At 44.6% G+C, this 12,497-nt stretch overlaps 1 protein-coding gene across 2 annotated transcripts in view; it reads right to left on the bottom strand.

Moving 5' to 3' along the window:
• Positions 1–12,497, bottom strand: part of LOC134356685 (ubiquitin-like modifier-activating enzyme 1) — a 470,199-nt gene that overhangs the window by 299,660 nt on the left and 158,042 nt on the right. For both annotated transcript variants that reach the window (XM_063067717.1, XM_063067718.1), the window contains exon 17: positions 10,886–11,081. In XM_063067717.1, coding sequence (XP_062923787.1) covers positions 10,886–11,081 — 196 coding nt within the window. The remainder of the gene's footprint in view (positions 1–10,885; positions 11,082–12,497) is intronic.

Here is a 12,497-nt window from a genome sequence, read left to right as displayed (position 1 = left end):
TGGTATCTCTATTAATTATAGATCCAGTAAGAGTTATAAAGTGTAATCATTTAATCACATATGGTGTACTGTCTGTTATTTGGCGTGGTGGGGTACATCACACAGCATCTACACAAACTGATTACCCAGTTTAGCGGGGCCGAAGGCTGCTTCCCCTAGACGGAAGTGAGTTGAGTGAACCTGAGGCTTACCAGCGGGCTAGATTGTGGGGTTACTCGTCCAGAATATGGATTTTTGTAGGGTGCTGCGTGATCGCCCTGTTTAAATTATGCATGCTGCAGGGGCGGAAAGCTGGTGTACCTCTGTGGGATTGCTGGTTATTACTGCATGCGTGTCGGGTGGGGTGGCTGTTGGTACCCCGGAGGTCTTTGTTCGAGTTCAGACTAGCGCTGACGAGATGGGGGTGGGACTGCCAGTGTCTATTGATGCCCCAGGTGAGGCGGGGCCATGGACTGTCCATAATGTTAGGAGAGAGAGGAAAGAGTGGTCTGATTCGGAGGTAGTGTCTGCGAATAAATGTTCCAGCTTATGGCAGGCTCCGCCTGGTTTTTGGGATAATGTCCACCCCTAAAGGGGTGGAGGCACACGAGATGTGGGTAGAACAGATCTCTCAGTTGTTACATGAGTGGCAGTGCTCGGTTGAAGGAGAGTGGCAGGGATAGGTTGAAAGTTTGAGTAGGCGGGCTGGTGACAGTGTTAGAACTGTCAGGACCAACTACCCCACAGTAGTGACAGCTGCCAGTTATCTGAAAGCAGGGGAAAATGCGTTTGGGTCGACTGGAAGTAAAATGCAGCACCTGCTGGGGGGGGGGGGGCTTTCCATTCCTGTGTCAGGAGAATGGGGGAAAGTTTTCAGGGTATCTTCTCTGGCTGGGGGGGCGGGGCAGCTAAATTGCTTGTGGGGCCAGGGGGATCAGCCCCTCCCTCAGTTGTTCAGCTGATCAGAGAGGTGTTGGGAAACTTAGTGGAGGCCCAGTGGGGGAACAGCTTGGGGTCTCTGGGGGAACACGTTCCCAGCAATGTACCAAGGAACTCCCGAAAGGAATAGACCCTATTCCTGAAGGCTCAGAGACACTACTCCCTCAGGTATCGTTACGGATAGATGGAAGCCATACTAAAGCCATCCTCGACACCGGGGCATAGGTCAAGTTGTTGTACAGTTCGTTTTACAACCAGTTTCTGAAGCATTTACCCTTGATTAAGGGCACTGGAGATTTGGGGTACCAGTGCCAGTGGTTATCCAGACGATGGTCATTGGTCAGTGAAACTGGAGCTCTTGGAGGCCAATGTGTGAGTGTCAGAGGGCTGTGAATCATTCGTGCTGATGTGTCCGGACACTGTTGAGACAGACAGCGTTTTGATTCTGGAGGGGACCAACATGCTGCTGATGAGGAGGCGCATGGGGGCCTGACAGGAAGAGGAGGGTGAGAGCTGTTTGAGGGCATTGTCTATGCACCCAGTGTTTCGAGTTGCTTGTGAGCACGTGTGCAGCAGCATTGGGCCAGTACCGAATTTAAACGAGAGCCGGAGGCGGTACGGCCCAGGGGAAGTATCTGAGGGTGAGACCCTCTTAAGAGACGCTCTGAAATACCATGAGGGAGGGGAGTTGACCGCTGAAGACACTTCGGTGAAAGAGAGTCGCGGCGACTGGCCCCTGCAGCCGTGGAAGACGTAGGCAGCGTGTGTGTGGATTATAGGACTCTGTACAGGCACATTGTCATTGAGCAGTATACGGTCCTGAAGGCCGAAGACGCGATGGTCTGTCTGAGAGGTGCGATGTGGTTTAATGTGCTGGATCTGAGGAGTGGATATTGCCAGATCCCGATGAATGAGGCCAACAAGGAGACGGTGACAGTTATAGGTCCCCTAGGATTCTTCCGGTCTGAAAAAATGCCACAGGGCATATCTGGAGCCCCTGCAACCTTCCCGTGGGGCATGGGGAAGACCATGGGGGATGTGGACTTGTTTGGAGTTTTGGTGTATTTGGATGATCTCCTAGCATTGGGATTCGCCTTGGAAGACTATGAAGCGAGGTGAGTGAGGGATCCCGGGTGACGAGGGATTAACGAAGTAAAAATTTCTTTGTCAGAGTGCCAGGTCTGGAGAAGGACGCAGCTCCTGAGTAAGGAGATCTGCACCGCTGAACTGAATGCTCAGAAATGCAGGCTAGAGACAGAGTACTGCAATTTTGGGACAACCATTGAAGAATTGGAGTCCACGCTAGTCAAAGTGGAGACGTGGAGACGGGGAAACGGAATTCCGAGCTGAAACTGTGGTCATTTACTGATGAATTAATCCGGAGAGATGAAACAATGACCAGCCTTCGAAAGGATCATCAGAAACTCAAGAAATGATCTAGAACAGATTGGAAGAAGCTGGTGGTGTAATTGTGTCCCAGATGGAGATGACCACGAAGTGTGAGTCCGAACTGCTGCGACTACAGGTGGAGGCAGAGGAGTCATTGAAGAATCTGACGTCTCGATTGCAGGAGGCTGAAGAGGCTACAGAGGCAGCCCAGGCTAAGTGCTTCAGTTTGGAGAAAATCAAACAGCAGCTACCCATCGAGGAAATGGGGAAGAATATGGGTTCGAAGGATGATGTGCTGGATTTGTGGTACATGCTGCCTTTTGCTAACTTCCCCTTGATTGAGGAAGAGACTTTTGGCCCTTCTCCCGCTGAGTCAGGGATAGTGAGGAGGGCTATCTGTGGGCAGCCTGGGTTATAGCAGGACCCTGAAGGAAAAGAAGCTGGGCCCTGGATGCGGGACAGGGGCCTCCGAGTTGCAGTGGGGGCATGAGTTAGAGATTGAGAGGAGTTGGCAAGCAGATCCGAGGTATCCCCAGTAGTGTCCGAGCCTGAAGGGTTTAGGTGAGGGGGTACGGAGATCTCGGAGGATTAGGAAACTCCCAGATAGGTTGGCCTATGTAGCGCCCTAAGGTCTACTATTTGGGGAGCAATGTGACTGTTTGTACCTGGATTAGGTTTTTGTGTCTGCAGGAAGGGTTGGCGAGTTATTTAGAAGTCATGAGGACATGACTAGATTTGGTGGGTGGAGAGTGTAAGGGTTTCTTCTTTTATGTTACTGCTAAGGCTAATAAAATGGCTTCTCTGTACTGTTAACTGCTGAGTTAACGGTAGAAGCTTGTTTGGGTTATAATTACCGATAACAAGAATTGTATTCTTTTCTAACCAATTGGGATAGAAGTTATTCTTTCTTGTGTATCTGTAAGCTATTGTTTTTGCAAGCTTTGGGCAGAAGGCGTGATGGGGACAGAGAGAGGAGACGCGATGCTGTAAGCTGAGCAGGAATCCGAGGCCCAGGATTTTTCGGGAGGAGAACCGAAGAGGAAGGACGGACTAGACGCGCTCTGGTTGACCACTGTGGTTGGTCCCAGGTGGCGGGTCAAGGAGGTTGGCGGAGATCAAATGGTGGAACAAAGATCCTGTTAATTGAGTTCCAACAGTTGTGCACGAAGTGGTTGAACTTTGATAAGTTTGGAGCCTTTACTTTCCTTTTATATTGTATCTCTATTAATTACATAGTTCCAGTAAGATCTATAAAGTGTCATCATTTAATCGCATATGGTGTACTGTCTGTTATTTGGCGTGGTGGGGTACATCACACAGCATCTACACAAACTTGATTACCCAGTTTGGCGGGGCCGAAGATAAAAATGAGCAGAGCGAGCCTGAGGCTTACCGGGGGGGCTACACACCTCATCTGTTTTAAAAGAGACGTCCTTGTATTCTGGGTTCAGTTACTCCTTTGGAGATTGAGATGAGTGAGGCTCCACTCCCTCCCCCCACCCACATCTTTACTTGAAGCAAGTTTCACAGGAGCACAGGAATTGTAGGGCTTCTGATCATGCCATTATGGAGAATGGTGAGGACTGCTGAGAGGATCATCGGGGTCTCTTCCACCCATCAGAGATATTTATCATGAGTGCTACATACATAGGACACTCAGCATTGGCAATGATCCCTCCCATCCGTCCAACATTCTCTTTGACCTCTTACCATCAGGCAGGAGGTACTGTAGCATTAGGACAAAAACGGCTTCTTCGCCCAGGCCACAAGACTACTGAACTCCCTGTCACCTCCCAGGTCTCATCACCTGGGTGTTATTATACACCAGTCATTGAAAGTGGGCATGCAGGTACAGCAGGCGGTGAAAAAGGCGAATGGTATGCTGGCATTTATAGCGAGAGGATTCGAGTACAGGAGCAGGGAGGTACTACTGCAGTTGTACAAGGCCTTGGTGAGACCACACCTGGAGTATTGTGTGCAGTTTTGGTCCCCTAATCTGAGGAAAGACATCCTTGCCATAGAGGGAGTACAAAGAAGGTTCACCAGATTGATTCCTGGGATGGCAGGACTTTCATATGAAGAAAGACTGGATGAACTGGGCTTGTACTCGTTGGAATTTAGAAGATTGAGGGGGAATCTGATTGAAACATATAAAATCCTAAAGGGATTGGACAGGCTAGATGCAGGAAGATTGTTCCTGATGTTGGGGAAGTCCAGAACGAGGGGCCACAGTTTGAGGATAAAGGGGAAGCCTTTTAGGGCTGAGATTAGGAAAAACTTCTTCACACAGAGAGTGGTGAATCTGTGGAATTCTCTGCCACAGGAAACAGTTGAGGCCAGTTCATTGGCTATATTTAAGAGGGAGTTAGATATGGCCCTTGTGGCTACGGGGGTCAGGGGGTATGGAGGGAAGGCTGGGGCGGGGTTCTGAGTTGGATGATCAGCCATGATCATAATAAATGGCGGTGCAGGCTCGAAGGGCTGAATGGCCTACTCCTGCACCTATTTTCTATGTTTCTATGTTTCTATGTATGAAGTGGCAGCAGTAGCTTTATACAGTTTACTTCTTAAACTTGTATCGTATATGCACCTTATTATTTTTTAATTTATTTATGGTGATATTACTTTATACATTATGTGTGTGAGTGATATATACTGCGTTGTGCACCTTGGTCAGGAAGAACATTGTTTTGTTTGGTGGTATACATGTATACAGTTGAATGAAAATAAACTTGGACTTGAATTTAAGATTACAGTCAGAGTACTGTAAAAAGTTCTGGTTGGCTGGCTGTGGGAAGGATGTCATTAAGCTTGAATGGGTGCAGAAAAGATTCATGATGATATTACTGGGACAGGAGGGCTTGGGTTACAAGAAGAGGTTGAAACCTTCCCTGGAGTATAGCAGATTGAGCTATCTAAAGTGGAGCTATGTAGATAATGTGAACAACCAGACTCTTCTTCTCCAGGAAAGAAATATCAAATCCAAGAGAGCATAACTTTAAGGTGAGAAGTGGGAAGTTTAACAAAGATGTGGGGAACAGTTTTGTTTTTACACAGGGACTGGTAGGTGAGTGGAATGTGCTGCCGGGAGTGTTGGTGGAAGAGGACTGTCACACTTAAGAGGCCTTTTAGACAAACATATCAATAACAAGGGAATGTAGAGATGTGGATCTTGTGCTGGGAGAAAGGAACAGTTTAATTTGCCATTATGTTCAGCACAGACATTGTGGGACAGAGGCCCTGTTCTGTATTAACATGTTCTATGTTAGAGCCATAGCGTCACAGAAACAGGACCTGTGGTCCATCTAGTCCACACTGAACCATTTAAGCTACCTAGTCCCATTGACCTGCACCAGGACAATAGCCCTCCACACCCCTACCATCCATCTACCTAGCTAATCTTCTCTTAAACGTTGAAATCAAGCTCACATGCACCACTTGCGCTGGCAGATCATTCCACACTCTAATGACCCTCTGAGTGAAGAAGTTTCCCCTCATGTTCCCCTTAAACTTTTCACCTTTAACCTAGTTGTAGTCTCATCCAAATGCAGTGGAAAAAGCCTGCTTGCATTTACCTTATCTATACAACTCATAATTTTGTATACAGTACCTCTATCAAATCTCCGCTTAGTCTTTTATGTGACAAAGAATAAAGCCCTAACCAATTTTTCCTTATAACTCAAGTCTTCCAGTCCCAGCAATATCTTTGAAAATTTTCTCTGTGCTCTTCCAATCTTACTTATATCTTTCCTGTACGTAGGTGACTAAAACTGCACACAACACTCCAAATTAGGCCTCACCAACATCTTACACAAATTCAACATATCATCCCATCTCCTTTACTCAATACATTGATTTATGAAGGCCAATGTGTCAAAAGCTTTCTTTACGACCTTATCTACCTGTGACACCACTTTCAATGAATTATGGACCTGTATTCCCAGATCGCTTTGTTCTACTGCTGATCCAGTTAACCACATTGTCATCTATTCAGTGATCTGGATGCTAAACAAGAATAGACCCAGCACTGATCCCTGCAGCACTCCATAAGTCTCAGGCCTCCAGTCGGAGAGGCAACCATTTAATACCACCTCTGGCTTCTCCCAATGTCAAATCTGGTTTACTATCTCATCTTGAATGCCAAGTGAGTGAACTTTCTTGACTAACCTCTTGTGTAGGACATTGTCAAATGCCTTGCTAAAGTCCATATAGACAACATCCACTGTCTTGCCTCAATCAAATTTCTTGGTAATGTCCTCTAAAAATATCTATAAGATGGGTTAGACACAACCTACCATGTACAAAGCCATGCTGACTATCCCTAATATCCATGTCTTCATATCAGGTCCCTTTAGAATACCTTCTAATAACTTTCCCACTACTGATATCAGGTTCACCAGCCTATAATTTCCCCATACATTTTTAGAGCCTTTCTTAAACATCATCACCCCTTAAGCATTTCTTAAATATCAGCTATCCCCTAATCCACCAGTACCTCATCTGTCACCAAGGACTATTTAAATATCTCTGCTAGAGCCCAGCAATTTCTACACGTCTTTCTTGATGTCCACCACACCCCAACCTTGGTGTCATTTGCAAATTTGCTGATCCGAAGGAACACTTTGTCAGGCCTGGGGATTTATCCACCCTAATTTGCTTCAAGACAGCAAACACTTCCTCTTCTGTAAGCTGTATAGGGACTATGAAGTTGATGCTACTTTGCCTCACTTCTATAGACTCTGTGTCCATCCCTCAAGTAAATACAGATGCAAAAAAATCCATTTAAAAATCTCCCCCATTCATGTTTCCATGCATGGATTACCAATCTGATCTTCTAGAGAACCAATTTTGTCCCTTGCAATCCTTTTTGTTCTTAACCCACTGTATCGTAAAATCCCTTGGGATTCTCCCTCCCATTCTCTGCTAGGGCAACCTTATGCTTTTGTTTAGCCCTCCTGATTTCATTAAAGTGTTCTTTTGCATTTCTTATTCTCCCTAAGTGCCTCATATGTCCCTACCTGCTATCACCTCTTTTTTTTCTTAACCAGGGCCTCATTATCTCTTGAAAACCAAGGTTCCCTAAACCTGTTGTCTTTATCTTTTATTCTGACAGGCACATACAAGCTTCGCACACTCAAATTTACACTTTTGAAGGCCTCCCACTTACCAAGTACACCTTTGTGTCAGGACGCTGAAGCAGGGATCCAATCGCAGACCCAGTACTGTGCGCACAGTGATACTAATTGAGTAACAAATCCTGAGGTGCGAACAAAGTCAAAGTTCAGGCAGAGATCAAAACATCCAGAGAAATCCAAAAACCAGAATCAGGAAACAGGCAGAATCGATATTCAGAATGACAGAGTACAGATACGAATACTGGAAAGGCTCAGGAAAATTCACTGGCATAATCTGGCAACAACAGTTGAAAACACAGGACTGAAATACACTGAGCAATAAACAGAGAAGCAGATGATAGGTGGAGCACGATGAGACAGAAGTGGCAGCAATACATGTAATAATGAGAAGCAGATGAGAGACGGAGTATTCAGTAATACAAGGGCCGAAGTAGAGCAAGAATGGGGACAGGAGTACATGGCAATACAAAACCACAGACTGACAGCTAGGGGGAAAACACACAAAAAGACAGAGTTCAACTGGAGGTACTGACACTTTGCCAGAAAACAGCCTGTCCCAATCCACACTTGCCAGATCCTTCCTGATACCATGGAAATTGGCCTTTCTCCAATTTAGAAACTCAGCCTGTGGACTTGACCTACTTTTCTTCCATATTTACTTTGAAAATAATGGCATTATGATCACTAGATGCAAAGTGTTCCCCTACAAAACATGTCACCTGCCTTGTCTCATTCCCAAAAAGCAAATCAAGTAGCACACACTCTCTTGTTGGGACTTCTAAGTACTGATAAAGGAAATTTTCCTCAACACATTTGACAAACTCAATCCCATTTAGTTCTTTTACAGTATGGGAGTTCCAGTCAATATGTGGAAAGTTAAAATTACCTACTATAACAACCTTATATTTCTTTCAAGTCTGCATTCTCTCCACAAATTTGTTCCTCTAAATCCTGCAGAATATTGGTTAGTCCGTAATATAGCCCCATTAACCTTTCTTATTCCTCAGGTCCACCCATATCACCTCACTAGACGAATTCTCCAGTCTGTCCTGACTGAGTGCTATTGTGACACTTTCCCTGACTAGTAAGGACACCCATCCTCCTTTAATCAGTTCTGCTCTGTCACATCTAAAACACTGGAACCCCGGAATATTTCGCTGCCAGTCCTGCGCCTCTTACTAATGGCTACAGTATCATAATTTCAGGTGTTGACAAAAGGGAGAAAGGGACCTGAAGAAATTAAAATGCAACAGCAGCTAATTAAACCATCTCAAGCATGTCACAACAACAATCTGGCACTCAACATCAGTAACACGAAAGAAATGATTTTGAGCTTCAGGAAGGGCAAGTCAAGGGAACACACACGTGTTCTCATGGATGAATCAGCAGTGAACAGTTTCAAGTTTCTAGGTGTCAACATCTCTGAAGATCTTGGGCATTAGCAGTCAGAATACTTTCAAAAGGCGATGCCCCAGGTATGCAGCATCCATCAGCTAGGACATGCCCTCTTCTCATTGCTACCATCAAGGAGAAAGTACAGAAGCCTGATGACAGACACCCAGCATTTCAGGAACAGCTTCTTCACCTCTGCCATCAGATTTCGGAATGGACAATACCTCACTTTTTGCTCTTTTTGCCCTACTTATTTTATTTATATTCCTTGAGGTAACTTATACATTTTTTATGTATTGCACTGTACTGTTGCCGCAAAACAACAGATTTCATACCATACGAAAGTGATAATAAATCTGATTCTGATACAAGTTAATTTAACTTCAGTAAAGGATTTTCTGATTCGGTTATGGACCAGTAATGAAAAAAAAATGTGAAAAATCCCAGCTAATCACAATGTCCTTTCATTAGTTGCCGGTGGAGAAGAGGTGGTGTGGTTGGATTACAGTGCTGGGCCCTTCCTTTTAGAAGTCCAATGTAATTTTAGAAGCAAAAGACCCATAAAATTGTTCTCTCTGTCCCTTACTCCTTCCTTAAGGACCTCCATTAACCTGGCTCTTTAGATAGATAGATAGATACATTATTGATCCCAAAGGAAATTACAGTGTCACAGTAGCATTACAAGTACACAGATATAAATATTAGAAGAGAAGTACAAAGAATAAATAATACGTTACCACGAACAGTCTAACGGGGGTGGGGGTGGGGGGTCATCACTTCCCTGGCTACAGGTTGACTCATTATAGAGCCTAATGGCTGAGGGTAAGGACGATCTCATATAGTGCTCTTTGGAGCAGTGCAGTTGTCTTAGTCTGTTACTAAAAGTGCTCATCTAATCAGCCAATGTGGCATGCAGAGGGTGCGAAACATTGTCCAGAATTGCCAGGATTTTCCATAGGGTCCTTTGTTCTACCACAGCCTCCAGTGTGTCCAGTTTGACCCCTACATCAGAACCAGCCTTTCTAATCAGTTTATTTATCTGGATTCTTGACCATCCAACAGACTATCTCATCTCCATCACTCCTATGAAGAGCCTCCATTCATGGTTCCAGATTTGCAGTTAAATGAAAGGGAGGGAAGGAAATGAAAGGAGACAAAATCAGTGAAATAGCAGAGAGATGCTGGTGAAAGGTGAAAGGGATAGGGTAGAGCCAACTAAAACAAGGTGGAGAAGATAGAGATCATTATTTATATATTTACTATTGTTTCCTTCTGTATTGTATTTTCAAGGTTTTTGACGATTGCACTTTGATTGTCTGTCCGTCATGTTGGGTGCGATTTTTCATTGATTATATTGTGTTTCTTTTACTTACTGTGAATTCCTGTAAAAAATTAATCTGAGTTCTATACAGTGACATATATGTACTTTGATAATAAATTTGCTTTGACGTTGGAGGGGAATAAACAGTTGACATTTTGGGCCAAGACTCTTCATCGGGAATGGATGGAGCAGCTTGACCCAAGGTATTCACTGTTCAGACACTCTATAGATGCTGCCTGTCTTGCTGAGTTCCTCCAGAATTTTGTCTATGTTGTTCAAGATTCCTATGTCTACGGAATCTCATGTGGTTACAGTATTCCTCCTCAAGCCTGACTTTAATGGCCAGAAATGAACAAATTGCCACTACAGGAAGGTATCAAGTGGTCAAACGTCAACTACCAGGTGCCCTTAGCGAAATGCTTAAAATGAAATCTCAAGCACAATGAGGATGAAAAGAAATTCCAATTACACTTTTGTGTAAGGTGGTATGTTATGTTGAACATTGTTGCAGTACACGTTACCTTTAGGTAACCCTGATAGCATGCAGGGAAAAAAAATCTGTTATCTATCTTACAGAAACACTGCTCAGTTTGTGACAAGCCTCCACATAAAAAACTCCCTGCTCCCAGAGCAATCACACTTGTTCAGTTGCAGTGCTGAAACTCTGAATGATTCCACTGTCCCAGACATCCTTACTGTCTGCAGTCCACCCCCAGCCTCAAACTATTACCTGCTTGGGTGGGAAGATGTGCAACAGTTGACGGATGATGTTGTTGTACTGTGTCTCCCAGTGTCTCCTGGCCCAGGCGACACAGTCAGCCCAGGATTTGGGCTTATCGACAACCAGGCTCTTGTAAACACCTTCAAGGATTTCCAAAGCTTGACCTTCGTGCAGCGTCATGGTCTGATCCATAAAAGAAGGGTTTCTGTTCAATGTAATGAGGAGACAGTTAACCATCAGTGCCTAGTCTCCAGTCAAGAAACAAGCAAGATTATAGTGTACGGAGATTTGTGAAGAAGAGAATAGCTGGAGATGAAGACAAATAAGCAATATCGTGAAGGATAGCACCCTCTCAGCTCATGGACTGTTTGCCCCTCTCACATCAGCATGGAAGCTACACAGCATCTGTGCCAGGACAACCTAACTCAAAAACAGTTACTTCCCCCAAGCAGTAAGGCTGATCAACACCTCTGCCCCTAACCCACCCCTCCACATGCCCCACCACCACTATACACATAGCAGCCCCTCAGCACCTTTCATCCTCTCCAGTCTCTCACCACCCCCTTCAACCCCCCCATTCACTGTCACTTTACACTCACACTTCACACCTCATACCTGCACTGACACACTCCTCTCCACAGTCCCTCTCCACCCCTTTCATCCCCCCCATTCACCTATCATTTCTTGTCAAAGTCACCTTATGTACAGGTAGTCCTGTACCTAGCGTCACTTTATGTACGTACAGTATAATCAGTCTGTGGATATAGAGTAATCTAACCTGACATACATACAGCCACCCTCAAACAGTTACTTACAGTTACATGCTTTATAGAATTGCTGTTATATTTTGATTATTTTTTAATGCTTATAGTGTTTTTTATGCTGTGTAGGATCTGGGGTAACAACAATTTTGTTCTCCTTTACACTTGCATACCGAAGAATGTCAATTGAAGAACTTGAATCTTGAAATAGTTATAGTCTTAACAGCACAGTAAATGAAGCATGTCTGGTTATCAAAATTTTCACTTCTGCTGTGAAGGAATTCAGTGTGTGGCAAATTCCACCACCTAAATAATGCCCTTCTCAGTGTTAATTAACCACAATCCTGTTGCTGGCCACTGTGTCTCTTAGATGTGCTTCCATTTAGAAGATCCAATTAAACTTGTGCAGCACGCTCCTTCCTTTCGATGTAAACTTACTGTGACACAGCTGACTAGGTAAAAATTAAACTGCTTTCAAGCACTCAGCAAATCAGGCAGCATGTGAGGAAAGAGAAGCACCATTGATACTTCAGGTCAAAGATGAAGCATTATCTCTGTTTCTGTTACTGCAGAGTGCTGCCTAGTAATTCACATATTTTATTTCTGGGACGGGAGAGGTTCTGGAGGATTGGAAGATTGTGGATGTTGTTCCCTTATTCAAGAAAGGGCGCAGAGATAGCCCAGGAAATTATAGACCAGTGAGTCTTCCTTCAGTGGTTGGTAAGTTGATGGAGAAGATACTGAGAGGCAGGATTTATGAACACTGGAGAGGCATAATATGATTAGGAATAAAAACAACAGGAATTCTGCAGATGCTGGAAATTCAAGCAACACACATCAAAGTTGCTGGTGAACGCAGC

Source organism: Mobula hypostoma, chromosome 15, assembly GCF_963921235.1.
Source record: "Mobula hypostoma chromosome 15, sMobHyp1.1, whole genome shotgun sequence".
Lineage (NCBI taxonomy): Eukaryota > Metazoa > Chordata > Chondrichthyes > Myliobatiformes > Myliobatidae > Mobula > Mobula hypostoma.
Note: the sequence above shows the minus strand (reverse complement) of the source record. Positions and strands in the feature narration are given on the sequence as shown.